We start from the raw sequence: 24,008 nt of genomic DNA, 5'->3' as shown, positions 1-24,008 counted from the left end.
GGTTAGGCTGGAGAAGCTGGGGTTGTTCTCCTTGGAGTAAAGGAGATTGAGAGAGATTTGATGGAGGTGTACAAGATTATGAAAGATTTAAAAAAGGTAGACAAAAAAACTGTTTCCATGAGCTTATGGTACAAGGACTAGGTGACACAGATTTAAGGTTTTGGACAAGATATGCAGGGGAATGTGAGGAAGGACTTTTTTATGCAGCGAGTGGTAATGACCTGGAACTCATGGCCTACGAGGGTGGTGGAAGCAGAGACAATCAATATTTTCAAATGCGAATTGGATGGGCACTTGAAAGAAATAAACTTGCAGGGCTACAGGGATAGAGTGGAAGAATGGGTCTGACTGGATTGCTTCTATGGACAGTGGCATAGATGTGATGGGCCGAATGGCCTCCTTCTGTGTCATTATGACCCTATAACTGTCTATCCAGCTATTGTGGTGTTGAAATTGCTAAACTTGTTTGCATTTGGTGTTTTCTGCACTCTCCAGGTACCCAGATGCGCTATGTGTTAATGGAGTGAAATGTGTTGTGATCCAAGAGGGAGGGTTGTGTCATGCCCTATTGATGGGAGGGAAGGATTAGTTGGTTGGGACTCTGCTAATTGAGAAGGCCAAATAGCACAATACATTGTACATTAGCACTATACATTGTTCATCATGGAAAGCTCACATGGTGTAAAGTGCTATTCTTTTGGTAAAAGAGAATGTTGTTCGTCTGTTTTAAGTTCTGTCTTTAATGCCATGTTTCTGTTTTGCAGTTGGTGGTATGGCTCATATCAAGAGAGCAGCCTCCGATTCGAGCGAGGAGCCGGTGCAGAAGAAGTCGACTCCAGAGACCAAACCCAAAGTCCCCAAGAGCACGCCGACCCCTAATGCTGCGCCGATTTCCAGGGTTGCACCAATGGTGAGTGGCAGTTTTTGTCACATGATTGAACTGTTAGCTGGACACTATCTTCGACCAACAAAAACAGAAAATGCAGGAAATATGCAACAGGTCTGGCAGCATCTGTGGGGAGAGAAACAGAGTTAACAATTCAGGTCAGAATTGGAAAACGTAGAGATGTAATAGGTTTTAAGCAAGTAGAGAGGCAGAGAAATGGAGGAAAGAACAAAAGGGAAGTTCTGTGTCTGCTCACAGCAGATGTTGGTGATGATTCATTGATTTCCCCATTTACACCTCCTTCTGTTTCTTGACTTGGACCACTACTATCTTCTTTTGCCTTGCACCATCAACCCTTTTGCCACTTAATTTCTCCTGCCTTCCACCTTATTACCTTCCCTTGTGTTTTTGGGAGAGCTTTTCAGTATGAGCTGCTCCACTCAAGGTTAACCAGCTCCCTTGCTCTGTGAGGTGTGCCACCTGAGGAAGTAAGAGTGACTATTGCATCTTGACACTGAGAAGTTGGCTCTTCAATTGGTGTAGGAGTCTTGTGACCCACTCTCAGTGAAATGAGAGCAAAATAATTGTACATTTTTTCCCTCCTCCCTCCAGAACAAAGTTCCTGTTCCTGATGCCGGTGACCGGTCGAATAAGTCGGGGACTTTGTCCAGTAACTGTGCCATCTGCAAAAAAACAGTTCTCTTGGTTCAGCGGTACTTAGTAGATGGGAAACTTTATCACAGAAACTGTTTCAGGTGAGATATAGGCTGGAATATTTTGCTTTTGCCTTCAGCTTCCAAAGCCCCAAACTTTGGAATTCCCTCCCTAAACCTCTCTGCCTCCCTACCTCTCTCTCCTCCTTTAAGACATTCCTTAAAACCAACCTCTTTGAACAAGCTTTTGGTCACCTGTCCTAATATCTCTTTCTGTAGGTTGGTGTCAAATTTGTTCGGTAATCACTTTTACTGTGTTGTAGGTGCTGTATAAAATGCAAATTGTTTCATGGCACTCGGGGAGTAAAGAGCAAGTGTAGTCTTGAGCAGGTTAAGAGGGCAGGGAATAATTGGACCAGGGTGAGAGACGCAATGTAGTATGCATTTTAAGGTCATACATTTTGTTGTTATTTTTGAATGTCCATTATAAATTGCATTGTTCATATTCAGAATGGGAACTGCCTCTATAAAAGGTATAATTTCCTCTTGCCAATGGCACTACAGCACCTACACTGTTGGGAGGGTGTAATTACAGCATGACAAGTTTACCAGAGGCAGTATAAATGTGGGCTAAGGGATTTATAATGGAGGGAATTTGACAGGAGTTCTGCTCAGATCTAAAAAATTTAATTTACCAGTGGAAGGGGAAAGCTTGCATTTATACAGCACTTTGACATCCTCAGGACACCCCAAAGCCCTTTCAGCCAATTACTTACTGTTGAAGTGCTGTCACTGTTTTGTAGACAAATGCAGCATCCAATTTGTGCGCAGCTAGGTCCCACAAATAGCAATCTGATAATGCCCAGTCAGCCTGTTTTTTGTGCTATAGGTTGAAGGCTAAATATTGGTTAGGGCACTGGGAAAGTTTCCCTGCTCCCCAGTTAGTACCATGACCATCTGGGAGGGCAGGCAGGGCCACCGTTTAATGTCTCATCTGAAAGGTGACACTTCTGACGGTGCAGCACTCTCTTTCTGCTGTATTAGCCAAGATTATGTATGCAAATCTCCGAAGTGGGGTTTGAACCCATAATCTTCTGACTTTGAAGTGAAAATGGTACCACTAAACCAAGGCTTGACACTTTTCCATGCTGCATTGGGTTAAACACTGTCCTTTCATCTTTGGGGCATGAGTTTCAATCAGCTCAGTGTGAGGGAGTGAATGTTTTGCTGGTTCTAATGGAATCAAGCCACACTGGTGTAGTGGGGCTGGTTGCTGAGCTTGGGGCTGAGGCATGTCAGGGCAGAGTAAAGTGGAAGATGGCTGTGAATCGAGGGCCATTTAGCCCCACGAGTCCAATTCACCATTCAGTTAGATCATGGTTGATTTGTATCTTAACTCCACTCACCTGCCTTGGTTCTATATCCTTTCATACCTTTGCCTAATAAAAATCTAGCAATCTCAGTTTTGAAATTTTCAATTGACCCCAAATCTCAACAGCCTTTTGGGGGAGAGAGTTCCAGATGTCTACTAGCAGAAGTTCTTCCTGATATCAACCCTAGCTCTAATTTTAAGGTTATGCCCCCTTGTTCTCGACTCCCCCACTAGAGGAAATAGGGTAGATAGAGAGACACTATCAATTCCTTAAATCGCCTTAATTAGATTGCCCCTTAATCTTTTACACTCAAGGGAAAACAAGCCTATTCTATCCAACAAGAAATGTGATGGCTGGGAATACTTGATGGGTGCCCAAAATTGGCACACATTCTCTGCACAAAACTTGCAGCCAAAGGGAAGTATCTTGATAAAGACACTGTCCCTTTAATAGTCTGTTCTATCTCCTGGATGTTAATTGTCACCTGATGACTTGAGTCAAAAGCTGTAACTGTCCAGATCTCAGCATTCGTGGGCAGTCTTGATTCTTTTCAGGGCTGGAGCATGTGTAGTATAGAGAGGTCAATCCAGTGAGTTTGGAGCTGATCCAGGTGAAATATCAGGCGAGTGTGGAAGGAATTCTTATAGAAGGCTCGTTTTGTAGCACATTCTTTTGTTTGCTAATCAACATTCTTTCTTCTGGTGTCTCAGGAAGAAACTTCAAGTTTCCAAACAACAAAACATTTTGGGTGGAAGAGTTGCTCCAGTATTGCCTTGGCAACTGTCAGGCTACAGATGGACAGGCTTAGCTACTTGGAGAACAAAAGTTGGCCAAAAGTAAACATCTTCCATGGTTCAGCTGATTGAGACAGTGAGTTGCTGAACCACACAGACAGCAATGGGGAATCTTGTTGCTGAGGGAGCGCTGCACTGTCGGAGGGGCAGCACTGAGGGAGCTCTGCACTATTGGAGGTGCTGTCTTTCAAATGAGATGTTAAACTGAGACCCCCATCTGCCCTTTCAGGTGGATGCAATGATCCTGCGACACTATTTTGAAGAAGAGTAGTGGAGTTGTCCCTGTTGTCCCGACAAATATTTATCCCTCAAGCAACATCACTACTGTGTGTAAATTGGCTGTTGTGATCTCTTCATTGCAACAGTTCTTTAATGGTTCTGCTAATTTAGCTCATCTTAACCTGGGACATGGAAGGGGTGTTAAAATTGGTCTCAGTGCTACTGATTTAGGCAGGGGAACTTGATCAGGGACCCCGCTCTTAATCTCTATTCTTGTGCCCCTGAGATGTAACAAATTTGGGAGGAACAGATTTCCAAAGCTCTCCACCACTGGGGTTTCCCTTGCCTCATGTCTGGGTCTGTTGTAGGCTAATTGATAGAGATTGCTTGCTAAGACTAGTCAACAACTCCATTATCATTGTAACATGTGAGTACCAGATGGTAGAAGGCGAACTAGATAGACCCTGGTCTTTTTTGTCTCTCGATTCCTATGAGGTTGCAAGGGAAATGAGACAGAGTACCTTCTATCAAACACTCCCTTTAAGTCGGTGACTGTGTAGACCTAATTAAATACTCCTCTTAATGTGTAGATCAAACTTTAAAACAATTAGCTCTGCTCCTTGGTTCACATTGTTTTCTGTCTCTTTCTTCATCCTTCTCCTGCCACAGGTGCAAACAATGCTGCACTACCCTCATGGCTGGTGCCTACAAGACTGGACCTGTGTCTGGGACTTTCATCTGCATCAACCATCAAGCCAAGTCCAGTGAGAATAACAACAACAGCAGCAGCTTCATCAGCCCCGCATCGCGGGGGCTCAGCCCCAAAGCCAATGAGTTGGCACCTACTGTACATATGCCAGTGGTGGGCCATGTGACTGGCCCTGCTGCAGTGACACACACCCCCAAACAGGCCGAGGCCTCGCCAGCAGCTTTCAAATCAGGGAGCAGTCCTGCAGAGAGAATGCGGGCTGCAAAGCAAAAATTCATGAGCTCAGGGACACCTGAGAAAGGCCTTTTATCTGACTCGGGATCTCCAGCAAGCTCATTCCTGTCTCAGGATTCTGTGCCAGGGTGGCACAGTCCATCAGAAACGATGACACACAGGCCTTGGTCACCTGGAAAACAGGAGCGTGCTAAAATACCATTCAAGAGTCCAACCCCAACCACTGTGCCCAGCTCTGATGTGGACAAAAATAAGGCACGTGCGGTCCTCCAGAAGAATTTGCCCTTAGACAACAATAAGAACTGCAGCCAAGGCTTACCCTCACCTTCCCGGTTTAATACCGATAAGACTGCAGGGCCACAGCCCACCAGCCACCAGACAATCAAGACCAAAGCACTAGACATAAGCAACCAGAGAAATGCTGAAACAGGAGCCAGGCAGTCAGCGACTCCAGAACAAAGAGGCGAGCCCAACAATACGCAGGCCAAAGTCTCCAAATGGAGGCCTATCTCTAATTATGATCAATCGTCACCTCCTGTGGTCAGGGGAGGGGTTGTCAACTCTGAGGTAGTACTCACGCCATCAATGGATAGAACCCCACGTGCTCCGTTGAGCCGGGCTTCCAGTATGAATGAAGCAACAGGTCGTGGATCGACTTTGACCCAGCAGACAAACAGTAAAGGTTAGTCCTCTATCTGGCTAGCTAGGCTGGCATGCAAACTCTCAGCGGCAGCTCCTATTTCACATTTCACCATCCACTGGTTGGCAATCAGATCCTTCTTTGGCTTTGTTGGCTTTGACTTGGACACATAACTTAGGTCTGCAGTTGGGTGGGGTACCAAGGGAGTACTGCATTGTTGGAGCTGCCGTCTTTTGGATGAGATGTTAAACTGAGATTCCATCTGCTTTTTCAGGTTGATGTATAAGATCCCAAGGCACTATGCAAAGAAGAGCAGGGGAGTACTCCCAGGTGTCCTAGGCAACACTCATCCCTCAAGCAACACCCAACTAAAAAAATTAACTCGTCATTTCTCTCACTGCTGTTTGTGGGACCTTGCTGTAAACAGTTAGCTGCTGTATTCTACATAACAATGAATTGCATTGAAAAGTATTCAATTGGATGTAAAGAAGTTTAGGATGTCTGGGAACTTTAACAAGATGCTGTGTTCTTCCGTTATGTGGAGTGACTGGAGAAGCTGGCATTGTTTTCCTTAGAACAGGGAAGGTTAACGGGAGATTTAATAAGGTTGTTTAAAATTATGATGGGTTTGGTAAGGAGAAACTATTTCCATTGACAGGAGGGTCCGTAACCAGAGGACACAGGTTTAGGATAATTGGCAAAAGAACCAATGAGGAGATGAGGATCATTTTTTTTTACATAGTGATTTTTTGTGATCTGGAATGTACTGCCTGAGAGGGTGATGGAAGCAGATTGGGGAAAGAGTGGGGTGGGGGACAGCGAGAGTAATTGGATAACTCTTTCAGAGAATTGGCACAGGCATGATGAGCTGACTGGCCTGTGTGGTAAGATTCCATATACATGTAAATTTGCTTCTTTTGTTTTCTTTCAAGCTTCTGAACTGTTTGAAACTCTTAAGAACAAAACCATGTTGACATGATGTGATCAATTTATCTTCTCTCAATGTCTTGTTGCCTAAGCTATTGGAGAGGGCATTGGCAGATTCAACTTGCTGTTGGACATTACTGATGCCCCATTTAGTGGTGAGGCATGGTTTGTTTCCAACATTCGTGTGCAGTGGGTTTGAGATGAGCTGGTCGAGGTGAGGCACTGGATACACAAGGCAATCCTCCTCCCTACTCTCCTGAAACATGTTGGACTATGTTCGGGCTTGATAATGTAATGGTTGCTTTGCAGTTTTGACTCTTTCAAGCTGCCTTTGGCCAGGAGCCCAACAGTCTCACTTCTCCGAAAGGGTGACTCAGGTCTTAATAAACACTGCACTATCACTAGTTAACTCTTCACTGGCACACGTCTTGTGTGTTTCTACTCCACCCCTTTTCCCAAAAGGGTAGTAAATTTGTCAACCGATACTTGTTAAACTAATGATTTAACTCCTTTTCAAAAGGGAGTTGATGTATTTCTTGTCCTTATTCAGGCTATAGAGGATTATTATTATTGATTATATATCTTTTGGCAAGTGTGCCCAATCTTTTGAAAAAGCCATATGGCACGTTTGAGGTAAATATAGGTCAGAGAGGCCAAGAGGAAAGAAATCTCTGCCACTGCACCCCACCCCCCCCACCACCACCACCACCCTGCCCCCGTGACAATTAAGGGAGATTGTGTACAGGTTAGGGTTGCCAACCCTCCAGGATTGCCCTGTAGTCTCTCCAGGAATTAAAAATTAATCTTCTAAACGTTGCTGTGATCAACCCTGGAATATAAAACATAGCGGCATTAAAAAGAGATCCTTTTTTAAAAAAACTTCTTTGAACGCTTGGATTATTAGTTGTAACAAGTATTGGAGTTGGGGGAGATGTTTAATTTACAATCTAGACTCATTCAGTTGGGTAATGAGGAGCCTATTTGCATTCCAATTGGCCTGAGAAGGCGGTGCACCATAAGGATAGACATGTGACCAGTGGCAAGATTGTGGAGGTGGGGCAGTTAGAGTTGAGAGAAAATATGATGAAACCTCCAGGAATACTTTCAATCAGATTTGGTAACCCTAGTATCCCTTTAGCAGGTACCAGCTGATGTCCACCACATTACTGGCCCAATTCACTTTGGGATTTGCACCCAAAAATCCCCCAAACTTGACAAAAGCCACTTCCATTTGTCCTCTGTGTCCTTTCCAGAAATGGACCGACTGGGTACTTACTGCCTGTCATCTAGGAGCAATTTTTAAAATTTTGTATAAAACCTGGTCATTGTATTATTTTCCAAAGAAAGCCCAATCAGATTGTGTAGGGAGGCTCTTGTTACTTTTTGACAACTAATAATGATTTAAGTGTCCTTTAAACAATGAGCAGGATCAATCCTGAAATGGAAGGCCTGTCCAGTGGAAGCTCAAGCCGTCTGCTTTAACACAACAAAACTTGCTTACTTTTAAAGAGAACCTTTCTACCACTGGGATCTTTCAATATGGCAAGGTTAAGGTGACTCATTGAATAACATTTTCACCTCTGAGTCAGAAGTTGTGGGTTTAAGTCCCACTCAAGTACAAAATATAGGCTGACACTCCCAGTGCAGTACTGTCAAAGGTTCCGTCTTTCGAATGAAATATTAAACCGAAATCTCAGGTGGACATAGATCATCCCACTCTTTACAAGAAGAGCAGGTGAGTTTGCCACCTGGTGTCCTAGTTAATATTTATCCCTCAACCAACATCACCAAAAACAGATTATCTAGCCATTATCACATTGCTGTTTGTGGGAGCTTGCTGTGTGGAAATTGAATGCCAAATTTCCACATTACAGCAGCAACTGCACTGTGACATCCTGAGGTTGTGAAAGGGGCTATAGAAATGCAAGACTTTCTTGAAAGAGTTCCTTGTAAAAAATGCAGCGCTTAATGTGTTATATATTCAGAGAATTGGCTCTGTTTTAGTTCATAGAACTACGACTACAGAATGTCTGCTTTTTGTCTCATTTTATGACCTTTGACTGCTCTGTAAATGATCATCTAGTCTCTTGAAAAATTCTTTGTGATCCAGTCATGTTTGTAATTTTGTGACATCTTCTCTGTGTCTTACTGGAAATGATTCTGATCTGAAACATTTACCTGCATGGTTGATCTCCTTCCTGCTATGATACGTGCATCCTTGTGCACGCACACTTGATGCTGGTAATCTAGATAACCCTGTATACTGTTGGGTTTTAAAAATAGCTAAAATTGGGAACCAAAGAAAGACTTACATTTCTGTAGTGCCTTACATGACCTCAGGACATCCCAAACTGCTTTACACCAAATGTACTACTTCTGAACTTGAGTCACTGTTGTGGGAAACATCACAGCCAATTTGCGTACAGCAATCTCCCACAAACAGTAATTGCTAATGACTAGATAATTTGTTTGTGATGGAATAAATATTAACTAGGACTCCCATGCACTTCTTTGAAAGGCCAGCCACGGGATCTTTTGCATCCACCTGAGAGTGCAGGCAATACCTCTATGACTGTGCAGCACTGGAGTGTCAGCATAGATTTTGTACTCTTGTCTCTGGAGTGAAACCTGAACCCACAATGTTCCCACTCAGGAGTAAGAGCACTACCAGCTGAGCCACAGCCAACACTGAGGGTGAGAGACTTGTAATTTAGAGATGTAGTTGGAGTCATTGGACCAGGAAGATGCAACCTTCAAGACATGGTCTCTGCCAAGTTAGTTGATATCATCTAGTTGGGGTGGGGTGGTGGACAACAATTTTCCTCCAGGCCAGGGAGGGAAGAAACAGCCAAGGCTCCCATTCCCGATCTCTATCCACTGGCACTTGTGAGAACCGGGATGTGGAGATATTTGGTATACTGAGATAGGGAGCAGCTGTGGTAAACTCTAGTCATCAGCTAGTCATCTGTCCAGCCTCACATGTGAAGAATGGCCATTTGGGTCAGGTGCTGGGCCTGTGGGTAGGGGTGCTGCTACTTCACTCCTCCCCATTGGAGCTGGATCCTAACACGCTGGCACCCAAGGGATGGACAAAATAAGGATAGATCCGAGTATTATTTAAATGGTGAAAAACTAGGAACAGTGGAGGTCCAAAGAGATATAGGTGTTTATGCACACAGTTCAGGTACAGTACAAAAAAAAAATCAAAAAGATTAATGGAATGTTAGCCTTTTTAACTAGAGGGCTAGAATATAAAAGGGGGAGGTTTTGCTACAGATATACAAAGTCCTGGTTAGACCACATCTGAAGAACTGTGTATAGTTCTGGGCACCACACATTAGAAATATATTGACTTTGAAAGGAGAGTAGATTCACCAAAATGTTGCCAGGACTCCAAGGATTTGACTTGAGGACAGATTGCATAAAATAAAATAAAAGCAAAATACTGCGGATGCTGGAAATCTGAAACAAAAACAAGAAATGCTGGAATCACTCAGCAAGTCTGGCAGCATCTGTGGAAAGAGAAGCAGAGTTAACATTTCGGGTCAGTGACCCTTCTTCGGAACTGACAAATATTAGAAAAGTCACAGATTATAAGCGTGAGGTGGGGGTGGGGCAAGAGATAACAAAGGAGATTGGACCTGGCCACATAGCTGACCAAAAGGTCACGGAGCAAAGGCAAACAATATGTTAATGGTGTGTTGAAAGACAAAGCATTAGTACAGATTAGGTGTGAATACACTGAATATTGAACAGCAGCAAGTGCAAACCTGAAAAAAAACCTGAAAAAAACAGTGGGTAAGCAAACTGAACAAACTAAGATGAAATGAAATAAATGCAAAAAAAGATAGTAAAAACGTAAAAAAGAATGTAAAAAAAAAAAGGAAGAAAAAATAACTAAAAATGAAAGTAAAATGGGGGGCCGTCATGCTCTGAAATTATTGAACTCAATGTTCAGTCCAGCAGGCTGTAGTGTGCCTAATCGATAGATGAGATGCTGTTCCTCGAGCTTGCGTTGATGTTCACTGGAACACTGCAGCAATCCCAGGACAGAGATGTGAGCATGAGAGCAGGGGGGAGTGTTGAAATGACAAGCAACCGGAAGTTCAGGGTCCTGCTTGCTTCCGGTTGCTTGCCATTTCAACACTCCCCCCTGCTCTCATGCTCACATGTCCTGGGATTGCTGCAGTGTTCCAGTGAACATCAACGCAAGCTCGAGGAACAGCATCTCATCTACCGATTAGGCACACTACAGCCTGCCGGACTGAACATTGAGTTCAATAATTTCAGAGCATGACAGCCCCCCATTTTACTTTCATTTTTGTTGTTTTTTCTTCTTTTTTTCTTTTTTACATTTTTTACAACCTTTTTTTGCATTTATTTCATTTCATCTTAGTTTGTTCAGTTTGCTTACCCACTGTTTTTTTTTCATGTTTGCACTTGCTGCTGTTCAATATTCAGTCCGTTAACACCTATTCTGTACTAATGCTTTGTCTTTCAACACACCATTAACATATTGTTTGCCTTTGCTCCATGACCTTTTGGTCAGCTATGTGGCCTGGTCCAATCTGCACCGTCTCCTTTTGTTATCTCTTGCCCCACCCCCACCTCACTTGCTTATAATCTGTGACTTTTCTAATATTTGTCAGTTCCGAAGAAGGGTCACTGACCCGAAACGTTAACTCTGCTTCTCTTTCCACAGATGCTGCCAGACCTGCTGAGTGATTCCAGCATTTCTTGTTTTTATTGCATAAAATAAACTTGTATGCCTTGGAATTTAGAAGGTTAAGGGTGATTTGATTGAGTTTTTTAGGATTTTGAAAGGAATTGATAGGGTAGATAACGAAAATCTTTTTCCGCTGTCAGAGGAGTCTAGAACAAGGGGTCATAACCTTAAAATCAGAGCCGAGCCATTCAGGAGAGAAGTTATGAAACACAGGTAGAAGTATGGAATTCGCTCCCACAAAAAGCAGCTGATGCTAGCTCAATTAATAATTTTAGATCTGAGGTCGGTAGATTTTTGCTAGGCAGTGGCATAGAAAATAGGTAGCTAAGGCAGGTGGATAAAGCTAAGATACAGATCAGCCATGATCTCATTGAATGGCGGAATGGGCTCGAGGGGCTGAATGGCCTCCTCATATTCCAATGTCCTAAAGCAGGAAGGGAGAAAGCTGGAGGCATCATTGAAAGGAAAGTGAGGAGGAAAGAAGTCTATGTACAACTGTTGGATATGCTCAAATTCTGGTGTTTGAGATTTATGCCTGTGGATGATCGAAAAGCCACTGCATGTCCCTGGCTACATGAGCATGCTTTATTTCAACTTTTACGTGTTTTATATTTCATAAGACACTGCCAGAAGATATTATGGCAATAAACATCAGGAGCTATTTGTTAAAGATCAGATGGAAATCTAGATTGAGCGAGATTATGGCAGTGTGTGTTTGAGGCATGTAAGTGCAGGTATAGAGGTTCACTGGTGCAGACTAGTTTGGGAATGAGTGACTGTAAGACTATGATCCAATGCTTGACATTGGATTGTGTTCCAAGAATCCTGGCATTGGGACAGTGATTGTGCAAGTGTAGAAATTGTGATCTTGCAGTAAAATGATGAGGCTGCAGAGAAAAGCAATGAGGCTGACCAGACTTGTAGGAAGACTGGAGATATGAGGAAAGATTGGACTTTGCTGTCATGAAAGGCGATAAGAGTTGGAGATCTTTACGGATTTATTTAAGGTACTAAGTAAAATAGAAAATGTTACTCCACCATGATTTCAAATTGCAGCACAACTGTAGTACAAGGTGAAAGAGATATGGAAACATTATCACCACTAAATTCCCCTTCAAAGCACTCACACCATCTTGGACATGTATCGGCTGTTCCTTCATTGTCGCTGGGTCGAAATCCTGGAACCCCCTCCCGACCAGCACTGTGGGGAGCCCCTTCATCACACAGACTGTGGCGGTTCAAATGAAAGGCCCATCACAAACTAATGGATGAGTAAAGATACTTTAGTTGTTACAAGGATTTTGTTTTTTTTATTAAAACTTAAGATTCTGTGCTTTTAAAAACTGAAAAAGGATTTTCAGTGGACATTGAGACACCTACAAAAGCTGAACTTTATGGATGTTTAGAAACAAAGTCAACAGAAGCTGAACTTGTAAAAAGGACAGGAAAGCAGGTAATTTCAAGGAAACCAACAAAAGGGTTTGACCTCAGAGTTACTTTTTGAGTGACAAGAGAGACTTTTATGACTGGACATGTGACCTGTTGCAGGAAGGTTGTGGGTTCAGTTTGGAACTTTAAAAGGTAGTGAGTTTGGACAAAAAGCAGGCATTCTGAAATTTGATTCTGACCTGTCTGGAGATCAGCAGAAGACCTCTCTGCAAAGGAATCCTGAGAAGAATCTCTGTATTTCAAATGTGGCAGATTCCTATTGCCTCTGGTCTCTGAAGAATCCCTGCATCATGTGTGGTTCCTGTTGCCTCCTGTGTTTTAAGAAATCCTGAAATTTGAAGAAACCTCCTACTGCTATACTGCTGCTGTAAGACCCCAGAAGACCTGTTGTTACACCCCTGATGGAAAACCTATGTGAAACCTGCTGCAGTTGAGTTTCCTCGAATGCCTGCCCCTCACAGACTGTTCATCGACCTTGCCTGGAAAGACTTTGAGTGGCATCCAACTATTTGACTTTGGGACACGTTGCCAACCTGATAAACTTCCTATGAAACAGCTGTAAACAAAAATCCTTTTTTCCCAGTTAACTGATTTTTATGGATGCATGTGTATATGCATGAGGGCTAGGAAAATGAGGAACTTCAGTATCTCAATTCGTATATAGATTTACTTCATTATTAGTTAAGACTCGGTTTTATAATAAAGAGTTAATTTTGTTGTTGATTAAAGAAACCTGGTTGGGTGCTTTATTCTGGGGAGTATCTAATTGGCTGTTTTCGGTAAGTGGGAAAAATTTATTGATATGCTGTGAACCGTGGAGAAGTGGGACTGAGTTAACAGTGCACACCTCCCGCCTCCATCATAACATAGTTAATGAAAGAGTGAGCAAGGCATTTCAAGTATATATTCCTAAAATGAAACCAATGACTGCATCAAATGGGAATCAGCATTGTGTAGAATTTCACCGATAACTTATTCTTCCATTGAAAGTTGACTGGACAACATTTTCATGTTGTTATATTTTACTCAAGATCACAATGAACAGTTAAAACCTATCTGTTTCAATGTGCCTTTTATTTGTTGGTCTCTCACCCATTTGAGAGATGTAATACATTGTGTGCAATGATAAAATTGTGCTAATGTTTTAATCTTAAATTAAACCAAGGGAAATTAGTGATAGACAATTAAATACTGAACTTGCCAGCGATGTCCATATTTTTTATTTATTCGTTAATGGGATGTGGGCGTCGCTAGCTAGGCCAGCATTAATTGTCCATCCCTAATTGTCCTTTGGAAGGTGGTGGTGAGCTGCCTTCTTGAACCGCTGCAGTTCTTGGAGCGTAGGTACACCCGCAGGGCTATTAGGAAGGGAGTTCTAGCATTTTGACCTAGTGACAGTGAAGAAATGGCGATATAGTTCCAAGTCAGGATGGTGTGTGGCTTGGAGGGCAACATGCAGGTGGTGGTGTACCCATGTATCTGCTGCCCTTGTCATTCTTGATGGTAGAGGTCGCAGGTTTGGAAGGTGTTGTCAAAGGAGCCTTGGTGAGTTGCTGCAGTGCATCTGGTAGATGGTACACACTGCTGCCACTGTGTGTCGATAGTGAAGTGAATGAATGTTGAAGGGGGTGCCAATCAAGCGGTCTACTTTGTCCTGGATGGTGTCAAGCTCCTTGAGTGTTGTTGCAGCTGCACCAATCGAGGCAAGTGGAGAATATTTCATCACACCCTTGACTTGTGCCTTGTCGATGGTGGACAGACATTGGGGAGTCAGGGGATGAGCTACTCGTCGCAGAATTCCCGGCCTCTGAACTGCTGTTGTAGCCACAGTATTTATGTGGCTGGTCCAGTTCAGTTTCTGGTCAATGGCAACCCCCAGGATGTTGATAGTGGGGGATTCAGCAATCGTAATGCCATTGAATGTCAAGGGGAGATGGTTAGATTCTCTCTTGTTGGAGATGGTCATTGCCTGGTACTTGTGTGGCGCGAATATTACTTACCACTTATCAGCCCAAGCCTGAATGTTGTCCAGGTCTTGTTGCATAAGGACACTATCTGAGGAGTCGCGATTAGTGCTGAACATTGTGCAATCATCAGCGAACATCCCCACTTCCGACCTTATGATGGAGGGAAGGTCATTGATGAAGCAGCTGAAGATGGTTGGGCCTAGGTCACTACCCTGAGGAACTTCTGCAGTGATGTCCTGGGACTGTGATGATTGACCTCCAACAACCAAAACCATTTTCCTTTGTGCTAGGTATGATTCCAATCAGTGGAGAGTTTTCCCCCTTATTCACATTGGCTCCAGTTTTGCTAGGGCTCCTTGATGCCATACTCAGTCAAATGCTGCCTTGATGTCAAGGGCAGTCACTCTCACCTCATTTCTGGCGTTTAGATCTTTTGTCCATATTTGGACAAAGGCTGTATTGAGATCAGGAGCTGAGTGGCTCTGGTGGAACCCAAACTGAGCATCTGTGAGCAGGTTATTGCTAAGCAAGTGCCGCTTGGTAGCATTGTTGATGACCCCTTCCATCACTTTACTGATGATCGAGTAGTAGACTGATAGGGCAGTAATTGGCAGGGTTGGATTTGTCCTGCTTTTTGTGTACAGGGCATACTTGGGCAATTTTCCTCATTGCTGGGTAGATGCCAGTGTTGTAGCTGTACTGGAACAACTTGGCTAGGGATGCTGCTAGTTCTGGAGCACAAGTCTTCAGTATTATTGCCAGAATGTTGTCAGGTCCCATAGCCTTTGCAGTATCCAGTGCCTTCTGCTGTTTCTTGATGAAATGTGGAGTGAATCGGATATGGCTGAAGACTGGCATCTGTGATGCTGGGGACCTCAGGTGGAGGCCCTGATGGATCATCTACCTGGCACTTCTGGCTGAAGATGGTTGCAAATGCTTCAGCCTTGTCTTTTGCACTGATGTGTTGGGCTCTCCCATCGTTGAGGATGGGGATATTTGTGGAGCCTTCCCCTTCTGTTGTTTAATTGTCCACCACTATTCACGACTGGATGTGGCAGGACTTAGATGTGATCGATTGGTTGTGGGATCACTTAGCTCTGTCAATTGCATGCTGCTTCTGCTGTTGGGCACGCAAGAAGTCCTCCTATGTTGTAGCTTCATCCTGCTGACACCTCAGCTTTAGCTATGCCTGGTGCTGCTCCTGGCATGTCCTCCTGCACTTTTCATTCAACCAGGGTTGGTCCCTCAGCTTGATGGTAATGGTAGAGTGGGGGATATGCCGGGCCATGAGGTTCAGATTGTGGTTGAATACAGTTTGCTCATGGATACCCAGTTTTGATTGCTAGATCTGTTCTCAATCTATCCCATTTAGCACGATGGTAGTGCAACACAATACGATGGTGGGTATCCTCAATGTGAAGATGGGACTTTGGCTCCACAACGACTGTGTAATGGTCACTCTTACCGATACTGTCATGGACAGATGCATCTGCGACAGGTAGACTGGTGAGGGCAAGTATGTTTTTCCCTCACCACTTGCCGCAGACCCAGTCTAGCAGTTATGTGCTTTAGGACTCGGCCAGCTTAGTCAGTAGTAGTGCCTGCGTGTCATTCTTGATGGTGGTCATTGAAGTCCCCCACCCAGGGTACATTCTGTATCTTTGCTACCCATAATGCTTCTTCCAATTGGTATTCAACATGTAGGAGCACTGATTCGTCAGCTGAGGGTGGGTGGTGGGGGAAGGGGCGGTAGGTGGTAATCAGTAGGAGGTTTCCTTCTCCACATTTGACCTGATGCCATGAGACTTCATAGAGTCATAGAAAGATACAGCGCCAAAACAGGCCCTTCGGGCCACCGAGACCATCGACCACCCATTTATACTAATTCTACATTAATCCCATTTTCCCTCTCACATCCCCACCTTCCCTCAATTCTCCTACCACCTACCTACACTAGGGACAATTTTTTACAATGGCCAATTTACCTATCAACCCGCAAGTCTTTGGCATGTGGGAGGAAACTGGAGCACCCGGAGGAAACTCACGCGGTCACAGAGAGAACTTGCAAACTCTGCACAGGCAGTACCCAGAACCAAACCCGGGTCGCTGGAGCTGTGAGGCTGTGATGCTAACCATTGCGCTGCCCTATGGGGTCTGGAGTCAATCTTCAGGTCTCCCAGGGCAATTCCTCCCCCGTGCTGCCACCTCTGTCCTGCCAGTGGGACAGGACATACCCAGGGATGGTGATATCAGGGACATTGTAAGGTATGATTCAGTGAATATGACTATGTCAGGCTGTTGCCTGACTAGTCTGTGGGACAGTTCTCCCAATTTTGGCACAAACTCACAGATGTTAGTAAGGAGGACTTTACAGCATTGACAGGGCTGGGTTTGCAGTTGCTATTTCCAGTGCCTAGGTGGTCCATCCAGTTTAATTCCTTTTCTTACACTTTATAGCAGTTTGATACAACTGTGTGGCTTGCTAGGCCATTTCAGACAGCATTTAAAAGTCAACCACATTGCTGTGGGTCTGGTGTCACATGTAGGCCAGACCAGGTAAGGATGGCAGATTCCTTCCCGAAAGGGCATTAGTGAACCAGATTTTTCTTTTAACAATGGTTTCACGGTCACCATTAGGCTGGCTTTTAATTCTATATTTTTATTAATTGAATTCAAATTTCACCATCTTCCATGGTGGGATTCGAATCCATGTCCCCAAAGCATTAGCCTAGGTCTTTTGATTATTGTCTGGTGACATTACCACTACACCACCACCTCTCCATATCCCAAGAAAGAATAAAAAAAAGTACAGACGAGCAGCAGGCCAATTCAAAATTGATGTCAGGACATACTTCTTCAGAGACTGTGACTAATAGCTGGGGTGGTCCTTTTGGAGGCAAAAACTGGGATGGGGAGTCATGGATTCCAATTGAAGGAGAAGCCAGATGGGTGTATTGATCTACCTGAGCTATTCATCATTGTGAAGAGGAAGTATGGTATTTGCTATATGGTATCTAGGAAACGAGCTATGAAAATATGAACCAAAGCAAATGTGGAAGGGAGCAACTGTGGCTGTTCTGTAGAGCTTTGAAAAATATTTGGGATGGTAGGAATGACGGGCAGATCTTGGTGAAATGTTTCAGACTGCCGCACATTTGGATGCAATGACTACAAAGCTAAGTGGGTGGGTGGATAATGCAAATGGTCATCCTTGTGGACTGTCGGTTAATGCTATGTCATTCATTGTTTTTCCTTCAGGCAATTTTTCCTACAGTCCGCAGATCATCACTAGGACAGAGGCAGATGAATCTCCATCTGACTGGAGGTCTAAATTGAAGCCAGTCCAAAAGCAGCACAGGTAAGTGTGTATTGCAGCACTGAGTGGCAACTGAGACTCAGCAGACTTCACTGAGCTACAGTGAGGTGTCCTGGTCTTGGTCCAGGATCCCTGCCCTGGGTGCAGCTCTAAGAAAAACCATTTCAAATGATTGCAGTGAGAATAAGGTTTACCTTTGAAAATATAATTGAATGTCCTGTGGCTTGCTCACAGTGAGAAACTGGATTGCACTGTGCTTGTTACACAGATGCCTAAGGCTGTGTGCGCACGGTCATTCTGTGCTGAAAGTGTGCTGCCCAACAAATCGTTAAAGGCTTCTCCATAGGCGTCCACGTTGTGTGCTTGAAACAGGCATTGGTAGATGCTTTGCATACGCAAATAGGAAGACAAAATTAATAGTCACTTGGATAAATGCGGGTTAATTAAGGAAAGCCAGCATGGATTTGTTAAGGTAAAATCGTGTTTAACTAACTTGCTGGAGTTTTTTGGAGGGGTAACTGAGAGGGTTGCTAAGGACAATGCTGTTAAAGTGATGTTCATGGACTTCTAAAAGGCATTTGATAAAGTGCCACACAACAGACATGTGAGCAAAGTTAGAACTCATGGAATAAAAGGGACAGTAGCAACATGGATATGAAATTGGCTGAGTGACAGAAAACAGAGAGTAAGTGATTAATGGATGTTTTCCAGGCTGGAGGAAGGTACATAGTGGAGTTCCCAAGGAGTCAGTGTTGGGACCCTTGCTTTTCCTGATATATATTAATGACTTGGACCTTGGTGTACAGGGCACAACTTCAAAATTTGCAGATGATGCGAAACTTGGAAGCATTATGAACTGTGAGGAGGATAGTATAGAACTTCAAAAAGACATAGACAGGTTGGTGGAATGGGCCAACAGGTGGCAGATGAAGTTCAATCCGGAGAAATGTGAAGTGATTCATTTTGGTAGGAAGAACAGGGAGAGACAATATAAAATAAAGGGTACAATTCTAAAGTGGGTGCAGGAGCAGAGGGACTTGGGTGTATTTGTGCATAAGTCATTGAAGGTGGCAGGACAGGTTGAGAGAGTGGTCAATAAAGCATACAGAATCCTAGGCTTTATTCATAGGGGTATAGAGTACAAGAGCATGGAGGTTATGTTGAAATTGTATAAGACACTAATTCATCCTCAGCTGGAGTATTGTGTCTAGTTCTGGGCGCCGCATTTAAGGAATGATGTGAAGGCATTGGAGAAAGTGTAGAAAAGATTCACGAGAATGGTTCCAGGGATGAAGAACTTAATTTACGAAGATAGATTGGAGAAGTTAGGACTGTTGTCCTTGGCGAAGAGAAAGCTGAGAGGAGATTTGATCGAGATATTCAAAATCATGAGGGGTCTGGACAGAGTAGATAGAGAGAAACTGTTCCCACTAATGAAAGGATTGGGAACGAGAGGGCACAGATTTAAAGTAATTGGCAAAAGAAGCAATGGCACCATGAGGAAAACTTTTTCACGCAGTGAGTGTTTAGGATCTGGATTGTGCTGCCAGAGAGTGTGGTGGAGGCAGGTTCAATTGATCCATTCAAAAGGGAATTAGATAGTTTCCTGCAGAGGAAGAATGTGCAGGGTTACGGGGAGAAGGTGGGGGAATGGCACTAAGTGAATTGCTGACTCGGAGAGCTGGTGCAGACACGATGAATGGCCCCCTGTGCTGTAACAATTCTGTGATTCTGTTTGAGGCCACTTTGCAAAACTAGATTGGCCATGACTTTGGCTTGTGCCGTACATGCTGTGGTCAGTTATCCAGGTGTGTGTGAGGCAGACTAAACCAATCTGCTCTTAAAGGGATATGATTGCACTTCAAAAGTACTTCATTAACTGTAAAGAACTTTGAGATGTCCACTGGTCATGACGGGCACTATATAAATGCAGGTCTGTCTGTCTTTTGGAGTAAGGTTACATTTTATTTACTTAATGCTATTGTGGAACTGAGAGAACATAAGAAATAGGAGCCAGAGTAGACCAGTCGGCCCCTCAAGCCTGCTTTGCCATTCAATAAGATCATGACTGATCTGATTGTGGCCTTAACTCCACTTTCTTGCTGACCACCCAGGAACCCTCGACTCTCTTGTAGATCAAAAATCTGTCTAACGCAGCCTTGAATATATTCAATGACCCAGCCTGCACTGCTGTCTGGGGAAGAGAATTCCAAAGATTAACCACCCTCTGAGAGAAGAAATTCCTCCTCATCTCTGTCTTAAATGGGACACCAGTTATTTTGAAACTAAGCCCCCAGTTTTAGATTCCTCCACAGGGGAGACATCCTCTCAGCATCTACCCTGTCAAGCCCCGCTCAGAACCTTACATGTTTCAATGAGAGCACCTCTCATTCTTCTAAACTCCAATGAGTATAGGCCCAACCTGCTCAATCTTTCTTCATAAGGCAACCCATTTAGCTCGGGAATCAGCCTAGTGAACCTTTTCTGAACTGCTTCCAATGCAAGTATATTCCTTCTTAAGTAAGGAGATCAAAACTGTACGCAGTCCTCTAGGTGTGGTCACCAACACCCTGTATAATTGTAGCAAGACTTTCCTACTTTTATACTCCAGCCCCTTGCAAATAATGCCAACATTCCATTGGCTTATTAAATACTTGCTGTACCTGCATGCTAACTTTTTGTGATTCATGTTCTAGGACGTCCAGATCCCTCTGTACCGCAACATTCTGTAGTCTCTCTCCATGTAAATTATATTCTGCTTTTCTATTCTTCCTACCAAAGTGAACAGCCTCACATTTTCCCACTTTATACGCCATCTGCCAAATGTTTGCCCACTCACTTAACCTATCTATATCTCCCTCTTCAGAATAAGGTTAGTTAAAAAAAAATTGCCTGACTAAGCCTCTGTGAAGTGCCTTGGGACATTTTCTATGTTAAAGAGGCTGTATAAATGCAAACAGTTGTTGTTGCTATCATGTTGTAGGGGCTCTTTTCTCTAGCAGAGGTGACCAATTAGAAGTCTTTCAGATTATGAAGATGTTTGAGAGGGTAAACGAGGTCCAAAAGTTGTAAATATAAGATAGTCCCTAATAAATTCAATATGGAATCCAGGAGAAACCTCTTTACCCAGAGAGTGGTAAGAATGTGGAACTTGCTATCACATGGAGTAGTTGAGGAGAATAGCACAGATGCATTAAAGGCGAAGTTAGATATGCATGGGAGTGAGAAAGGGACAGAAGGTTATGCTGATAGGGTGGGAGGAGGCTGGTGGAGTATAAGTCACGGCTAGAACCAGTTGGGCTGATGGCCTATTTGTGTGCTGTGCATTGTATGTAATTCTAATTGTGTAATACTTGTGCTTTGAATCACCATTAGATACTTCAACATCATTTGATTTGCACTTTGTGACTGGTTCACCCTTGTAGCTCTGCGCAAGCAGCTTGTTTTGTGGATTTGAATATAACCGTTGGAAAGGAAACTCTGATTGTTCCAACCCAAAAAGGACTGAAATATCTCCACATTTTAATTCATGAAATCATATGGAGGGGAACAGGAGTTTTTTGGACTGAGCTCAGACTGCTAGAGGTAGAGATAAGAGTCACTGGGTTAGATTGCTGAGTTGAATTTCATCCACTGTCTTTCAATGTCAAATTTCACCCAATTTGTCTTGTGAAATACTCTGCACAGGAATGGGTTACATTGTCCCAGCCACCTCCAGTAAGTGCAGATCAAAAGTCCCAGATCGGCTGTGTCCAGATCAGGGAGAAGCATTAAACTAGCTCCCTTTCCTCCCTATCAGTTATGAAAAGGTGGAAAGGGAGTTAATAGTTTAGCCTCAGTAATTTGGAACTCGAAATATATCCTATTTGGCTGTCACACTTTAGTTTCTTTTCCTGGCTTCTGAGCCAGAGAATAATACAGCACAGAAAGAGGTCATTTGGTCCATTGTGCCTGTGACATGTGGTTCTACACCGGAACTAAATGGTTTTATATCCTCATGTAGTAATCGGATCAATTTAAAAAAAAATTCATTCAAGTGAGTTTTATTTTCTATTCTGGTCCAGGTAACATTCTATGGTATTACAATAGCCATTCTATTCTTGGCCTGTGCTGATCTCAACTGGTATAGAGTCATAGAGAGATACAGCATTGAAACAGGCCCTTTGGCCCACAGAGTCTGTTTGGCTGACCATCAACCACCCATTTATACTAGTCCTATATTAATCCCATATTCCCTACCACATCCCCACCATTCTCCTACCTACACTCGGGGCAATTTACAATAGCCAATTTACCTATCAACCTGCAAGTCTTTGGCTGTGGGAGGAAACCGGAGCACCCAGTAGAAACCCATGCAGTCACAGGGAGAACTTGCAAACTCCGCACAGGCAGTACCCAGAACTGAACCCGGGTCGCTGGAGCTGTGAGGCTGCGGTGCTAGCCAATGTGCCACTGTGCCACCGCTGGTATTACTGGTATGGAAGTAGGGAGGTGGGAGAGGAGAGGTAAAATCAGCTCAGAGCTCTGTTGCTATCCAGTAATCCTTACTGGAAAGGCATGGACTATCAGACATGGCCCAGATGGTAGCACTCTTACCTCTGAGTCAGAAGGTCATGAGCACCACTCCAGAGAGCTGAGCACATAATACAGGCTGAGAGAGTGCTGCATTGTTAGAGGTGCTGTCTTTTGGATGATATGTTAAACAGAGACCCTGGCTTCTATTGTGAGAGTGCTTTTTTTTTGTAAAGTATGTTTTTAAGGACTTATACTTGAATTATGGACATTGAATCATCTGGAAGCTTGAAGAGATGCTGAACTTTTTACTAAAGAGGCCACCAGAAGGCTTCTTGGACTTGGCTTGTAAACAAGCCCTTACTGGAAGGCACCTGTTTTCAGATAAAATATCAGCAAGTAGCTTGTTTTGACTTGGAGAAAATGTTTACAGAGAATGACAGGTCAAGACTTTTAGAGGTCAGGAGGCTTGTCTCTTGTGATGTTGTTTATGGCCTTGCTTTGGACAGTGAGATGGTATATGGAAAATGGTTTTAAAAAAAGCTGGAGTGTAAACTGCTTGGAAGACAGTTGTTTTTTGCCTGCCAAGAGAAAACAGCTCATCTCTCTCCCTTTAAAAGAAACCCCGTGTGTTCAGTGGGTCGGTCTCCTCTTTCCTCTGGTATTTGAAGAAACCCTACGTATTGAATGTGTGAGAACTGAAACCCCTGTTGCCACATTTCTGCTGTAAGGCCTGTCTGAAACTTTTGTAGCTGCATTTCTTGGAAAGCCTACCCAAACTGATCTTCAACATTGCTTGGAAAGAACTGTTTTAGGAAGATTCCATTGACAGCCATCTATATACAATTGGGACCCCAAACCAAAACAAAGAACATCTTTCCGTATCTTCTCTTTTTTTCTTCAAGAATGAGCAAGTATTCACCTAAGTTTTTTTTTGTCTTTTGTTTTTATAACAGAGCTCTAAAACCAAAATCGCTTTTAATTTTTTGGTTAAAGTGCATATGTGTTTGTGTGTGTGTGCGCCTAAGGTAAAAAGGGACCTTTAATATTTCAATCTGTGTGTTTATGCTTTACTTCATTACTGGTTAAGACTTGTTTTATAATAAACTGATAATTTTGTTGTTTATTAAAGAAACCTGGTTGGTGTGTTTTATTCTGGGAAAAATAGAGTATACGATTAGCCGTATCGGTAAGTGGGAATATTTAAATATATGTTGTGACCTGTGGAGAAGTGGGACGAGAATAAACAGTGCATTCCTCCCGCCTCGGTCTTAACACCTCCCTCTTGGATGAGCGTAAAAGATCCCATGTCGCTACTTTGAAGAGCAGGGGCATTTTCTCCATTGTCCTGACCAATATTTATTCAACCAACATCACAAAAAAAAACTAGATTATTTTGGTAATTTATCTCATTGCTGTTTGGAGGATCTTGTTACGTACAAATTGGATGCTGCATTTCCCAATGTGACTGTACTTCAAAAGTACTTCATTAAAATGTCCTAAGGTCGTGAAAGGTGCTATATAAATGCAAGTTCTTTCTTACTAGGTGAAAACAGATTGGGCTTGGCTGTGATGCCACTGCAGTCGAATGGGCTGCAGTAAT

The 24,008-nt window shown here is 43.4% G+C and overlaps 1 protein-coding gene across 1 annotated transcript in view; it reads left to right on the top strand.

The window, feature by feature from the left end:
- micall2a (mical-like 2a) overlaps nucleotides 1-24,008 on the top strand; it is a 124,820-nt gene that overhangs the window by 56,774 nt on the left and 44,038 nt on the right. Inside the window, exons 4-7 of the mRNA XM_068055878.1 lie at nucleotides 765-910; nucleotides 1,499-1,641; nucleotides 4,595-5,550; nucleotides 17,836-17,935. Coding sequence (XP_067911979.1) covers nucleotides 765-910; nucleotides 1,499-1,641; nucleotides 4,595-5,550; nucleotides 17,836-17,935 — 1,345 coding nt within the window. The remainder of the gene's footprint in view (nucleotides 1-764; nucleotides 911-1,498; nucleotides 1,642-4,594; nucleotides 5,551-17,835; nucleotides 17,936-24,008) is intronic.

This window comes from Heterodontus francisci, chromosome 24, assembly GCF_036365525.1.
Source record: "Heterodontus francisci isolate sHetFra1 chromosome 24, sHetFra1.hap1, whole genome shotgun sequence".
In the NCBI taxonomy this organism is placed as follows: domain Eukaryota; kingdom Metazoa; phylum Chordata; class Chondrichthyes; order Heterodontiformes; family Heterodontidae; genus Heterodontus; species Heterodontus francisci.
The sequence above is the reverse complement of the archived record's forward strand: the minus strand, read 5'-3'. Positions and strand labels throughout refer to the sequence as shown.